The 15,370-nt window shown below is 48.1% G+C and overlaps 1 protein-coding gene across 2 annotated transcripts in view; it reads right to left on the bottom strand.

Moving 5' to 3' along the window:
* Nucleotides 1–1,243: 1,243 nt before the first annotated feature.
* The window catches only part of LOC142575710 (uncharacterized), a 279,479-nt gene continuing 265,352 nt past the window's right edge, over nucleotides 1,244–15,370 (bottom strand). For both annotated transcript variants that reach the window (XM_075685277.1, XM_075685276.1), the window contains exons 4-5: nucleotides 2,936–3,077; nucleotides 1,244–2,012 (exon numbers count right to left, since the gene is read on the bottom strand). In XM_075685277.1, the coding sequence (XP_075541392.1) occupies nucleotides 1,727–2,012; nucleotides 2,936–3,077 (428 nt within the window). In that variant the 3' untranslated portion in view covers nucleotides 1,244–1,726. The remainder of the gene's footprint in view (nucleotides 2,013–2,935; nucleotides 3,078–15,370) is intronic.

Raw genomic sequence — 15,370 nt, 5'->3', positions numbered from 1 at the left:
ACAGGTACGCGCGACGCTCGGGTAATGACAGAACTGTAAACAGGGATGTATATAGGAAACGCTGTCTTTTTTTTTTCAACTTATTTTGTTGTGTCAAGCACGATGGAGCATGGAAGCATATTAGGGCGATTATGGTTTGTTCGTATACATGATGATGACACTTGCACGGTTATATCATAGTATGCACTTTACCGTTTGTATTTTGCGTTATACATCTGTAGCTAGGTCAAGCTGAACAGGAAAGTTGAAATGTAACAATGCTTCGTAATTACACAATGTCTTACACGTAGTCGCGTAGCCGTTTGGCCACTTTTCCACGTTTAAATCCGGTCCAAAAACTTCTGCACATCTCTTGCCCTTTTCAATGAATCTTTTTGTTCTGATTCGACTAGCGATATTATAGCAGCAACAGAAACAAATAACAAATAGACTGTTGCCCGAATGGACAAAGTTCACAACAAAGTCCATCGACTGAGCTGAAAAAAAGAAATTAAAAGCGACAAACAAAACTGGCTTCAGTGTTGTTGCTGATGACATGATTCAGTGTGGCGTGAAGCTTCAATGCCGCGAACCCACAGCCATATAAGTACATCGTACAGAAGGTAAATTTTGGTGATGTGTACCTGGAGTTATGGACTCGAGCAAATGAAAGAACAATGAAGGAGAAACGACACTACAAACGTTGACCGGTGTCGTTATGTGCTTTCCTGCCACTCCATCCTTCATTTCGTCTGCGATTGTGGCTTGTGTCGTGCTTAAAGACGCATCCCAAGCTCTCGAAGAATAACAGAGAGAGTTTCATGACGTGATGAGGACGTTTCCGCTTTCCCCCCATACCCAGCAACAGACGCTTAATTCTATCATACATTAGCATACCAAGCGTGCACATATACACTTTAACAACAAAGAGCAGTCTGGAAACACCTCTTTGAAGGAGTAACTACTTACACATTTGAGTCCTTTTTCGAGAGGTGCTGCGCTGTTAAAACCAAACTTCAGCGCAAATGCACGCGAGCAGTAAACACTTCGTGTGTGTGTGTTCCATGTTGTTTTGCGAAACTTGTCTGAATAATGCAACACTGACTGACCCAGAATCATAGCTTTCTCCAGTTATTCTCGTACACCCCAAAAGAGTACGTTACCTCTGGATAGAACGAATGTACCGTTTATGAAGCTTATAGATTTGTGCTAGCTTTTTTTTTTGTGTGTGTGTGTGTGTGCGTCTTACAAAAAAAAAAAAACAAGCGAAGAACAGGACGGTGGTAAGAAAAAGACAACGCATGGCGCGGACTAACAACTGGGCTGGTATAACGCAAGGATTCCTTTTACTCCCCCTATGCGCTTCTTCTCTTACAATCCCACCGTTCACTACCAGCCTAGCCCGATGATAACGAGGGCGTAGCGCCGCTCGGACAACGGACGAAGCGCGAAAGGGAATAGCGGTGGGACAAAATGATCATGTTAATCCTGCTTTCGGATTGCTGACGGGATGCGTGCTCTCTTTCCTCGCCATCCTGTTTCCGCGCAGTTACCGCGTAAAAATGCACCGCACAGAAAAGGTTACGCAGAACTCCAGAAAAAACGGAGTTAAATGAGAAACAAGCGCACACAGTAAGCTCCCGCGAGGAAACAGTCGCTAGGTGGACACTTTTCCTTTTTTGTAAGGGTGTAGATCAACCTTTCCCAGCTTTCTTTTAAACGTAGTGCCGCTTCCTCCGTCAGTGGTTCAACGGTTCAGCGGCGCCCTGCAGCTGACGGACCAAACGACCGTGGCCGCAAGGGGCGCTGCGGTCAGAAGCAGCAGCGGCCACCGGCGACCTGCGGTAGTCACGCGGTCTGCCGAGGAGGCGCCGCTGTCGTCGCAGCTGCCACCGTGCGCGTAGTGTCCGCAGTGGTCCTCGATGAGCGGTCCCGAGATGCGCTGCATGTGGCGAGCGAAGAAGGCGCTCGCCCGGTCGCCGCAGTCGCGCTCCACGTGGAAGTTCTTGCACTCCACGAACTCGCTGAAAGCGCTGCGTCCCGCCCGATGAAGGTCGGGGAGGCAGCCGGTCGTGCGAGGTTAGGAAAAAAAGTAAACAAACGAAGTATGTACATCGAGTTTCAGGAAGGTAAGCAAGACAAAAGTTGGGAGCAACATGCAGACGAAGCGATCAGCAGTCGTCGAAAAAAAGGCATATCCCGAGGAGCGTCACTTGTTCGAGCACTGCTGATCACTCCGAAGTTCGGAGTGGTCCGCACTGGGCAGGCCGTCGGGCAAGAAGACGATGGGCGGGTAGTGTTTGATTGTTTTCGTGGCGTTCATGTTTTCATTCTTCAGGGATTTGATGTAATAGCTGAAGGAAATATGCAGCGTGACAAACTGGGGAGAAACGAAGCGGCAGACGCCTATACTGACGCAATCTTTGGACTGCTTTATTTGCGTCAGATGCCGGAGGTTTAAGTAAATCGACACATGAGCAGTGAGGCTGAAAAACGATCCATATGGTGCGCGCAGAAGCATAAAAATATGTGAATTGTGAAAGAAGTGGACAGCTCCCAACTGCATCATTTTTTACTTCAGAATACTGAACCAACTAGCTGGCAAAAAGTTTCATATCACTTAGGCTGCCGCTTTACAACCGAGGCTGCTGCTCCTGCCTGTTTCGAGGTACATCCGTTGTCCGAGCAAGTTGCGTGTCTGTATTCTGGGTCCCCGACGGCGCTGTAAACCTAGTTTTCCTCGCGCGATCACATTAAACTCACCACGAGCAACCGCAAAACGTCTCTTACGTAAGGTCGTTTCCTCGATGTGGCCACCGTTCGGGAGCCCCGACACTGATGATAAGCGATCGGCGTGATAAGGATGTCACTTACATGCTAGTGAAGTTTTATGACTGCGAGCCGAGAGTGTGCCCGCGACTGTGCCGTGTAGCGGTATATTGAGTATAGCACTGACCAACAAGATCTCTTGAGCCCGTGGTCGACGTCCTGCGCCTGGCTCACGGTTTTGGCCAGCTCCAGCGTGCGGCGGTAGGCGGGGGCGCACTTTTCTTCGTCCAGCGTCACGTTACGGTTGCAGCGGGCGTGCCGAAGGAAGTCTGCACAAGATGGAGGACAACCGTCCAACGCGCTCGCATCACCAGCGTTCGCACTCGCGAAACTCAACACAAACAAACAACACTCATTAGCGGAGCAGTGGGAGGTACAACTCGCCAGCTCGGACCTAGGGGGTGCAGAGGACACTCCTCCAGCAAGCTCAGCGGGCTGCCAAGGCCAGTGGAGCCCTGGACTAAGGGAGTCATCCATCGCTCTCGGACCCCTTTTCCCCCGCTCCCTTTCTTAATAAAGTTTTACTACTGTACTCTCTTACGCAAGCACGGATGCACGATACCCAAGATATGTCACGGTAAATTAAGGACACCTTACGATGGCATAAACGCTACAAATACTGAGAACACTGGAAATGTTCCCAAGGGGGATAAAAAATGGCATATGCCACTACTTCTGAAAATAATTCCTACGGACCTATTGCAGTGCAGTGGATCATTGGATCATCTTTTATACGCCAGGAGACGAAAGAAACATTCACGCCACATTTTAGACGTCTGTCGCATCTACCATTATCATCTTTATCCATATCACGTTCCACTGCGAAGGAAAATGTCTAAAAAAAAATTGCTCCCGCACGGGATTCGAACTGCGTGCCCGCGACACGAGAGCAATCGGGCGTCGTCGCGTGCAAGCGCTGTCGTCGTGCTGTCATCGCCGTCGACGAGGAGTCAGCTATCACTGTGCTGGGTGGCACCCGATTGTGGCTATATGCTTTCCCACCGGTGGTCCTCCACACATTTTTGGTCAACGAAGACGAACAAGGGAGGCCTCAACCTAAAGTAATCGTTTCGACAAAGGGACCTACCTCTCTTGGGAACATCGGCTTCCCTTAGCAGGGTCTGTATAACTTTCTCTGCCCCTATGACGAGAAGCTTAAGCGAGCAGGAAAGTGTAAGCTGAGGGCTGAGTAACGGAAACGTTCAAAAAAAAAAAAAAGAAAGAGAGGCATTAGTTGCGATATTGAAATGCCGGGGGGAGGGGGAGGCGCTGTACATAATTCCTTAGTGGTGGTGGTGGCTGGGAAGAGTGTCTTGCCTTAGGACAAAGAGAGCTGTATAAACATCCTGCCTTGGAAAGGAGCTTTGACGAAGAAAAGTTCACGTTCATCCACTGGGGCGTCAAATGGTCTTCGTCTTCCGGCGACCCCTTTGTTTCGCTTGACTTCTGGCAGTATTTCATCCTCTGAAATGAAAACATCTCGGAAGAGAAACCTGTCAAGTGTGTTGAGGATGTCGAGGAGAAGTGTTGCTTGCCGCAGGCAGACCTATATTTGCAAAGTGTGCCGGTACTAGACGTAACCGTACGACTCAAAACGTTATCTTGACAGCGCCCTTTGCCAACAGTTCTGCGGAACGATGAGTGTTGTACGCAGAGAAAAATAGAAGAAAATTATGGGCAATTTATGACTACGGCGCATCTATTTTTCCACGCACCAACCAGTTAAATTCGTGGAATATCACTGAGACTTCGTGCTCTAATCTAAACCTAGACGAAATTAAATCTAGGTAATCGATGTTTCCTCCCACTGAAGCCACAACGCTTACGTTTTCCCTGGGCGACGTTCTCTGCCTCCGAGCTTCGAATCATACTGCCACATATCGAAGGAAGTTATACTGAACGAAAATAGATTTACGTGAACTAGGCGTACAGGCTAATCAATACTGCAAACAGAACATGTACGCCCGATCTATATATATCGGCTGTCCAGTCGCGTTCTCAGCAAACTTCGGCCATTCTAGCCCCCACGCTGGCAATGATCCGCTTTGGCTATCGTAACAGTGTGCAAACATTACATTCTGGTATCTGCGATGTGGCCTGTGTGCTTTGCTTTATGAGCCTTCTGGTTCGCGACGTCATTATCGTTTCTTCCTGGGGTATGATTGCGGATTTTGCGGGACCATGTACTCTCTTGTCTACGAACGCACTGTTTGCTGCGTGTGTCGTGTGTGTTTTACTGCGTGCGTGCGTGCGCGCGCTCGTGCGTGTGTGTGTGTGTGTGCGTGCCAACGCGTGCAGGCGTGTGTCGCCTGTATGTACCCAGCGTTACACATTTCAGAATACCTTCACAAAATGTCCGGCTAAAAATGCAGAAAATAAGAGGAACTAGACACACACACGAGGCTTACATGACACCGCATGATTTCTTTGAGGATACTACGTCCATAGGCTGAGCCAGGTGTGCTTTAACCAAACTATTGAACACCAGTATTGGACTGTGTGTCCTCTTTGATTACCTTTTCCTCCCATTTACCGTTACCAGAGTACAGAGTAACAGCCGGGTTCAGCCTTGCCTGCCTATCACATATCTTTCTGTCTCTCTCTTCATCTGACCTTTACTGCGAAAGCAGTTAGGTATTCTAAGTTGGGACTGCCTTGCCGGGCCCATACGTCAGTATATCTTATTACGTTCACGACGACCGCTGTCGTCATCGATGACACGCGAGGATTTTTGTCGTTGTTAGGCCACCTCGTACCCTTCAGCTTGAAAAAAATTTCGGGGGAACCCGTCTCGTGATGAGTGTCGACGGTAATGCGTGCAATTAATGGTATAGCGGCACAGCGTATTGCCACCGTTGAACCGAGCTATGTATGAGGCGTGTACGGCAGCGGGACTCCTCTTTACTGCTTCCCTATAGAACACATGGTGTCATGTAGAGCTTCCGCCGCGAAGCCTGCGCATAGCCTCTGAAAAGCATGGCACGCCGGCGCGTGCGAGCGCTAAGAAAGGCGCTTCTTTCTGGACACGCTGCGCCATCTGGCGTCACTGCCGAGAAGTCCGCGCATGGCTTCGGAGACGCGAAGGGTGGCGCGCCGGTGCCTGCGAACGCTGAGAATTGTTCCCTCGCTTGGCCTCGCACTCGGTGGCAGATACTCAGTGACCCAAGTTGGCGAGAGGTTCGCTGAAGGTGGCAAATACCCAGTGCAATAATGGCGCTGCTTGCTAAAGCGTTGGCGTGAAAGGCGTTCATTGCGCATTTATGGCGCAGGCTGCTAATGCGTCGGGTGCCTGTCATTTATTTATTTATTTCATTTATCTATTAAACCTCAAGGGCCAAGGGAGGGACATTACACGAGGAACACTTGTGAAGTGGGCTTGTTTCCACTCAGCATCGGATAAATTTAAGGGTTATTTTTCTTCATTGTAGAGCGGCACATTCCCAGTGGCACATACCTACGATTACCCCAGTTGGCATCAAGGAGGCTCATTGAAGACCCACAAAGGCTGAGGGGACGCATGCCCAATGCTCCAAGTCAGCGTCAAAGAGTTTCAGCGAACAGCACTGCTTGCCCAGTCCCGCGTCTACAGTGACCCAGGTCGGGGTAAAAGAGCTTCGTTGAAGAGCGGCACGCACGTTCACGTTACTACATACTCAGTGACCTAAGTTGGTCCGGTGGTTGGTTTCCAATCCTGTTGCCTCAGCACAGCAGCCCGATGCGCTACAAGTTCGATACCTAACTAGCCAGTGAACCAGGTAGGCGGGAATACTGTTAGATACAAAAATACATAGACACAAACATACAAGCACACAAACAAACACTGTTATATACAAAGATAGCCCTCAAGAAGTGCGTGAAGTACACAAAGAGTGTTAACGGATTAAAATAAACACATAACCTCACATTTAAACACACTCAACACACCGACCAGAATGCGGGGCACTACCCCTCATCTATTTTCAACAGAAACATTTGACACATTACGTGAACCTGTCTAGAGAAAATACTGGGCGGTGGCCATCAAACCATCAAATCACGTTTCACACGCTGGAACGGGCCAAGGTTACAGATTGGACGGCCTTCCGCGAGGAATCCCCGCCAGCAGACATCTTGAATATCGAAGAATGGACGGAACAACTCGACGCGACGACCAAAGACACCAAAACGGTCACACTCACTCCAAACAATCCATGAACGAACGCACACTGCACTCCATCTATGGGAGACCTGACAAAGGGCCTAATCTGCCTCCGAAAGCAGAAACTAAATCGTATTCCTTACTGCCCACCTCACGCACGCATACAATGACATTATATGCTTCTTCACATACCACAACTCCACCATCTTGTTCGGGGAATTGAAAACGACCCTTTCCCCGCTAGACCCACCATCCACCATCTGGATCGACCATGGCATCGCGCCAACTCCCGCCGCTACTAAACAATATCCCGGGCATTTGACACGCTATATATATAGGCAAACGATGTCACAATTTGGATGAATACAGGTTCCCACGGAGGATAACAAACGGCTCTCCAGAAGGCCCAGGACGTCACCAAGCGATGCCTTCGCACAGTGGTCTTTCCTACTAAACTAAACATACTCATTAGGAAAGCGTTCAAGGTCGTTCTAGGCGTAATCCCTAAAACAGCTATCGACAAACTTCTCAAACTAGGCCTGCATAACGCATGGGAAAAAAAAGTGCCGGAGTCCCCCCAAACCAGCCAACTCGAACGACTTCGACTCACATCAACTGGCAGAGAAGCGCTCCGCCGTCTGGGATACCCCGACACTGGCGCTGCAGACGCTCCATTCCACTCACCATCCGAGACGACATACTAGCAGCCCCCATCCCCCTTTAACATGCGCCCAGTGCAAAGCGAGGGGAGACGGAAAGCACGTGTTACGACCGTGAAATGCGCCTACACAGGCACCGAAGGCCTAGTCGTTTACACGGATGCTGCCCGCTACTCCGATCTTCCATACTCTGCAAATCAGCGTTGTTAACCAGCATGGTCGAGAAATCGCTGCCTGGACAATACGCACACTGAACTCCGCAACCGCCGAAGAGGCTTCTGTATAGCGCTCGCAACCTCGTATCTCTACACGCAGGAGCCCATAACCACAGCATCAGACTCGCAAGCTGCCTGCCGACACTTCCAGCTCGGTATACGCTCACAACCCCCCGCACTTCGCATATTACGAAACAAGGTCGTCCCATACATGCATCAGGTCTGGACCCCATGACACGTGTTCCTGGAGGGCAAGGCACACCTATGGGCCCTTGAGCATGCCCATTGGGCTTGCCTTAGACCCTGGTGACCGCGTCTCAGTGGATTCATTTGACTCAGCGCCACAACGCTACACGGACGAGTGCCATGAAGCCAATATAGTTAAAAACTTAATTAGCGAATTTTTGTTAGTTAGTAGACTATGCCTTTTAATTTCTTGTGCAAGTAATGTCAGCCTCTTCGGCTAGACCAGCTCATGGACTAGAGCTGTGCTATCTGCCACAGGCAATTTTCAAAGATTTTTGAACGTGTTCGTTCGAACGTCCTGTATAGTCGCATGTTAGGGTCGAAAGGCCGGCTTAAAAATCATGCCGTTGCCACTATGCGATCGTATTGAAACGTGGTCACCATCGTTCTGCTTTCGTCACAGTAGATTTTAATCAAGAGAACGGCCTGTAGAGCGTGTCTCTAGCCAGATACTCCTCACTGGGAAAAGGGGAAGTGGGAAATACAGGGAAAGGTAGGTGGCAGGTGGTTATGTTATGGTACAATGAGCTACTATATACACGTTGTCCAATACGGGGATGCGCACTGCAGACACAATACGCGCAAGAGTAATCTTGTCCACACAAAAAAGTTATCGGGCAAAGACATGTCGCACTTTTTGCACGTCTCACAGGTTCTAGAGGCGATCGTCTAAACCAGTCTCGCGTGGAAAGTTCAAGAGTGACTTTATGACACGTTGGGCATAGTCAACTTTTCTCCACGCGCCTAAAATCTTTTCTTCCGAAAAGGGGCGGGAGTCCAAGCAGCCAACACTAGACTTAAGTGTTCTTCGTTCGGCCGCATATTGAGGGCACACGCAAAGTACGTGAGCTATTGTCTCGGGAGTGTGACAGACGCTACAGTCAGGGACCCGTGCTTGTCCAATCTTGTGAAGGTATTGGCGAGTGTACGCCACACTCAGCCCTAATCGATGGATGAGTGTTTCCTGGCCTCTCCGCAACCGGAGTGGAAGCCGGAATCGCGAACCAGCGTCAAGTCTACGGAGGCGCTCTTGCTGATGTTCCGCGTTGTCCCATTGTCGCGCCATAGAGGTTTTGATGGAGTTATGGAGCAAGACGTTGATGTCATACCGGGGAAAATTAATTTATATGAGTGGGCCCGGCAGCAAGCTAACGATGGCCCGTGCTAACGTTCCACGCTTCTTCCTGGTGCAGTTCCTCGGACTTTGGAGCTTGCAGCTTCTGGAGCCTTCCAGCTTTCGTGCCCCGTGCCCAGGGTCTGTCGCCGGGTTAGGTCCAGGCGCAAGACTTCCGATCTACGGGCGTATTGCTGCGGATCCAGTGGAGCCGTGCTGGGCTTCAAATCACCGGCTCACCAACAGCACATCGCGGTCCGCGCACTTTCTACACGGCCACCGACTATATCTGCAAGCATCGTGGCATTCACTGAGTCATCTAAACACCGGAACCACCCCTGTGCATTCTGCGCATGCGTGGAATTTTGTTAAAAAGCTGCGCCCGAGCAACGCGCCCTTCAGTGGGCCCGGCAGCAAGCTAACGATGGCCCGTGCTAACGTTCCACGCTTCTTCCTGGTGCAGTTCCTCGGACTTTGGAGCTTGCAGCTTCTGGAGCCTTCCAGCTTTCGTGCCCCGTGCCCAGGGTCTGTCGCCGGGTTAGGTCCAGGCGCAAGACTTCCGATCTACGGGCGTATTGCTGCGGATCCAGTGGAGCCGTGCTGGGCTTCAAATCACCGGCTCACCAACAGCACATCGCGGTCCGCGCACTTTCTACACGGCCACCGACTATATCTGCAAGCATCGTGGCATTCACTGAGTCATCTAAACACCGGAACCACCCCTGTGCATTCTGCGCATGCGTGGAATTTTATTAAAAAGCTGCGCCCGAGCAACGCGCCCTTCAGTGGGCCCGGCAGCAAGCTAACGATGGCCCGTGCTAACGTTCCACGCTTCTTCCTGGTGCAGGTAACGAACTCTTATTGCCTTTACGCAAAACCTAGTAGCCACCGTGCACTTGTAGTGCTGCCGGGCCCACGGCGCTTTTGTTCCATTGTGTGTGATTGTGCGCATATGCTGTTCAAACTTCTCATGCTAGCTGGTGATATCGAATCTAACCCCGGCCCCGACAAAGAGATTCTTAATGTATTGAAAGAACTGCAATCTGGACAGACGGTAATGCTTGAACAGCTAAAGTCTATTGAAAAAAAAACTAGTTGATCATGATAAGACGTTCTGTGAAATTAAAACACGGCTAGACAAAATTGAGACAGCTTGTGCTGGTATCGATGACATGCAAATTGAATTAGGCAGACTACATCAGATAAGCACTGAAAATACGGCACAGATAGGTGTACTTTCTGCCCGGATAAACGATGCTGAAATTAGATCTAGAAGAAATAACCTTGTTTTTTACAGCATCGCCGATAAACCTAAAGAATCATGGTCTGATTCTGAGCAAATTATTATTGCACATTGTAGACAGCATTTAGATGTACAAATAGAGCCGCGTGATATTGAACGTGCACATCGCATTGGGTCTTTCCAAACTGGAAAGTCCAGGCCTATAATTGTGAGGTTCGCTCACTTTAAAAGCAAAGATCTTGTCCTTTCTTCGGCTCGTAAGTTCAAAGGTACGTGCTATGCCGTTGCACAAGATCTCGCCCCAAGCACGCGCCTTGCCCAGAAACACCTCATCGAGTTTGGAAGGGCCCGTAAACTGCGGTTCAAGTTGCGACATGAAAAGCTTATAGTAGGTGAAAAAACCTACTACTTCGACCACACTACTAACCAGGTCATTGAGGAACGCCTTTAGCCATCATTGAGACCAAAATGTACACCGCAACCACAGAACTGTCAGCCTTTATCATTCCTGCTCGCTAACATTCGAAGTGTTGTTCCCAAGCGTGATGCCCTGTGCAGTCTAATAGGCTCATCTTCTTGCGATGTCTTACTACTAACAGAAACATGGCTTAACACATCAATCGATGATACCGAAATTCTCCCTTACCTCTCGCATTTTGACATTTTTCGGAAAGATAGACCCAATAACTCGCGCGGTGGGGGTGTATTAATCGCCACTAAACGTAACCTACATTGTTCACATGTAAACCTCTCTTCTCAACTGGAAATGATTTGGATTCGATGCATTGCTACACACCCGCACATTCTGGTTGGTATTTGCTATCGGTCCCCTAGTACCGACAGTTCTTTCACGCCTTCACTTCATGAAGCCTTAAATACGTTAACTAAAACATATCCTAACAGTCCTGTCCTTCTGTTTGGCGATTTTAATTTTCCACCTATTGATTGGTCCGATCCTGCCTCTACATTATCTAAAACCAGCCCCGGTAGTGACTTCTTAAACACGTGTATGACATTCGGCTTAACGCAGCTCGTCACTGACTCAACACGCGTCACTGCTCACTCGTCCAACGTTTTAGATCTTGTATTAACAACTCACCCTGATAACTTTACCCCTGTCACCTTATTGCGCGGTTTGAGCGACCACCTGACAGTACATGTTTCGTTTCGTTGCAATGTACTAAAGAAACAAAAAAATCGGAAAACACTTACACTCTATGATAAAGGGGACTATGTCAGCATGAACCGAGAATTATCTGAGTACTTCGATACGTTCGCCGCTAACTTCCAACTAAATTCTCTCGAGTCGAACTGGCTGCTTTTCAAATCAGAGGGGCATCGCCTTATACGTCTTTACATACCCACCATTACAATAACAGAAAGAACATCACCATGGTTTAATGTATCCCTCAAACGACTAAACAATAAGAAGAAACGGTTGTTTCGACAAGCCAAACGATCTAATTCTTCTTGCACATGGCAGAAGTATTACGCAGTCGAGAAAGAATATGACAAGTTAACCTCTAAAACTAAACACAAGTTTCTTTCTACCACTTTACCAGCTATGCTACAAACTAACCCGAAGCGATTTTGGAAAACTATTAATCCTAATCAGCGGAATGAGATATCACTTATCAATAGCTCCGGACTCCCGATCCCTGAGACTGAGGCTGCGGATCTTCTTAACAGAACATTTAGTTCAGTTTTTACTAATGAATTACTTGATGGCTTGCCCGATCCACCATACTTCGCATATCCGCTCATGCAAAATATCACATTCGATCCCATCGGCATTGTCAAAGTAATTGAATCATTGAAGAACTCGTCATCTACAGCAGTAGACGGTATCAATGCCAAAGTTCTAAAAAATACTAAACATGTGTGTAGCCTGTTTTTATCACTCATATTCCAGGAATCGCTTAACAGCGCTTCAATTCCACATGACTGGCAGGTGGGCAAGGTCATCCCAGTCTTCAAGAAAGGAAGCCGATCATCACCGAGTAACTACCGCCCTATTTCCATAACAAGCGTGTCTTGTAAAATAATGGAACACATTTTATACTCGCATATTGCTAACTTCCTAACATCCGTCAATTTTTTCCACCCAAGTCAACACGGTTTCCGCAAAAATTATTCCTGTGACACTCAACTTGCTCTTTTCTTGCACGACTTACATTTAAACCTAGATCGTAACATCCCGACTGACGCAATATTTTTAGATTTCGAAAAAGCATTCGATAAGGTCCCTCATGGTCGTCTCTTAATAAAGTTATCGCGTCTTAACATTCATCCTTGTGTTCTAAGCTGGATTCGAGGGTTTTTAACTAACCGAGAGCAATTCGTATACGCTAACTCACACTCTTCATCCTTAACACCCGTGCTTTCAGGCGTACCTCAAGGTACCGTACTTGGTCCCCTCCTTTTCTTAATATACATCAATGACCTACCTTGTAATATTTCTTCTCATATCCGACTCTTCGCTGATGATTGTGTGGTTTACCGAGCAGTTACTAACCCCAGCGACCATTTGGCGTTACAAAATGACCTATCGCGCATACAAAACTGGTGTACCACTTGGCTCATGTCATTAAATGTTGCTAAAACCGTATTAATGTCTATTCATCGTCGCCGTAACTACGTTATCCCTAATTATAGCATCAATAACACGCAGATTGCAACAACGGATTCATTCAAATATCTTGGTGTGTACATCTCACGTGACTTAACTTGGACCTGTCATGTTAACCACATAATAAACTCTGCTAATCGTACTCTAGGTTATCTACGCCGTAACCTCTTCCTCGCTCCTCCCTCTATTAAACAACTTGCTTTTCTAACCTTTGTGCGGCCTAAGCTCGAGTATGCCGAAGCTATTTTTGACCCCCACCACAATAACCTTATTAAAGCCCTCGAGTCGGTTCAGAACCGTGCGACACGATTTATCCTGTCAACTTATTCATACAATACAAGCATCTCGGCACTAAAAGCCCAAATAAACCTACCCTCTCTAGCCTCACGCCGTAGAATAGCCCGTCTTAATCTTTTTCATAAATTCTTTCATTCCTTGCCTTTTGACAACCCGTACATAAAAAGAGCACATCGCATTGCCCGCACCAGTCACTCTAATACAGTATATCCCCCCCAAGCCCATACCGTTACTTTTCAGCAATCATTTTTTCTGCGCACAACACGAGACTGGAATGGCCTGCCCGCCGAAGTTGCCACTATCATCGACCCACTTGCATTCAAGCGACTCATCGGAAATATCTTTGTAATTTGTAGTATCTCTTTGTCACTAACTCCCCACTCCCTCATGTAATGTCTCAACAGAGACCTTTGAGGAAATGAATAAATAAATAAATAAATAAGTAAATAAATAAATATGTTTCCGTCAGTGTGAGCCTTTTTTGCTTCCGCGCCAGCCTGTTCATCTCCAGCTATTCCACAATGGCGAGGAATCCACTGCAGCACGATGGTACGCTCGGGTTGAGACGCCTCAGCAAGCAGAGACATGATATCATAAACCAGAGGACTATATGCGGTTCTGTAGGCCATCTCGGGGATCGGCCTACATTCCTTAGTACTTTCCTAGCAGCAACTAATGCTATACGTAGAAGCGGCGACTGCGAGGCTGTACCGCTTTCATGATCGGCCAAGATCGAACAGGCTTGAACGTTTCATCGCCTGAGTGCAAATGTTATCGTCGCTTGAACATACGCGACATCAGATAGTCGTAATGAGTACTTAAGATTTGAAAACACGCAGTGGCTGATTACGTCCCAATCCGTGTATCTCTCTCTTACACCTCCCGTAGTACCTACAGTATGTAGAACCTAGCAGTAGACATTCGTAAGCTTGCGTTGAATGGCCGGAGTAGAAATTGTAGCCGTCGTAACGATCACCGTAACCATTGTCTAGCTGCTGACGTCGCACACCCTCGTGCGGGACACATAGGTTTTCGTGTGACAAAAACACATTGGTGCACCTGGTAACACTATGCGTAATTGCGACGATGCTGGGTAGCAGCTAACAACAGAACGCTTCGCCTAACATCGATTCCCACAGTGCGCGGGATCTGCTTCATTTTTTGTTCTTCTTTCTGTATTCATTTTATGCCCTTAAACTGTCAGGGTGGCTTGGTTATGATGTACGTTGTGTGGCGGAGCATAAGGTCTCGGGTTCGGTTCTCAGCTGTGTCACTTACGATTTGGTGATGGTGAAATGCGGCTTATGATGTGCTTCGATTTATGTGCATGGTAAAGAATACCAGGAGATCAAATTAAATATTTCGTCTATCACTGTGGAATCTCTTTTAGGATGATAAGCCGCACAACTCAACTCTAATCCCGCTCCACTCTACTCTCTTCCACTCAACTCCCACTCCACTCTACTCCACCATTCCACTCAACTCGACTCCCACTCCACTCTACTCTGTTCCACTCAACTCAACTTCCACTCGACTTTACCCTATTCCAATCAACTCAACTCCCACTCCGCTCTACCCTATTCCACTCAACTCCCCTCCGCTCTACTCTATTCCACTCAACTCAACTCTCACTCCACTCTACTCTATTCCACTCAACTCAACTCAAATCCCACTCCACTCTACTCTGTTCCCCTCAACTCAACTCCCACTCCGCTCTACTCTGTTCCACTCAACTCAACTCCCACTCCACTCTACCCTATTCGACTCAACTCAACTCCACTCCGCTCTACTCTATTCCACTCAACTCTACTCCCCTCCGCTCTACTCTATTCCACTCAACTCTACTCCCGCTCAACTCTACTCTGTTCCACTCAACTCAACGCTCACTCTACCCTATTCCACTCAACTCAACTCTACCCTATTCCACTCAACTCAACTCCCCTCCGCTCTACTCTATTCCACTCAACTCTCACTCCACTCTACTCTATTCCGCTCACTCACTCACTCACTCACTCACTCAC

Source organism: Dermacentor variabilis, chromosome 3 (assembly GCF_050947875.1).
Source record: "Dermacentor variabilis isolate Ectoservices chromosome 3, ASM5094787v1, whole genome shotgun sequence".
Taxonomy (NCBI): domain Eukaryota; kingdom Metazoa; phylum Arthropoda; class Arachnida; order Ixodida; family Ixodidae; genus Dermacentor; species Dermacentor variabilis.
This window is presented reverse-complemented; position numbering and strand designations above follow the sequence as displayed.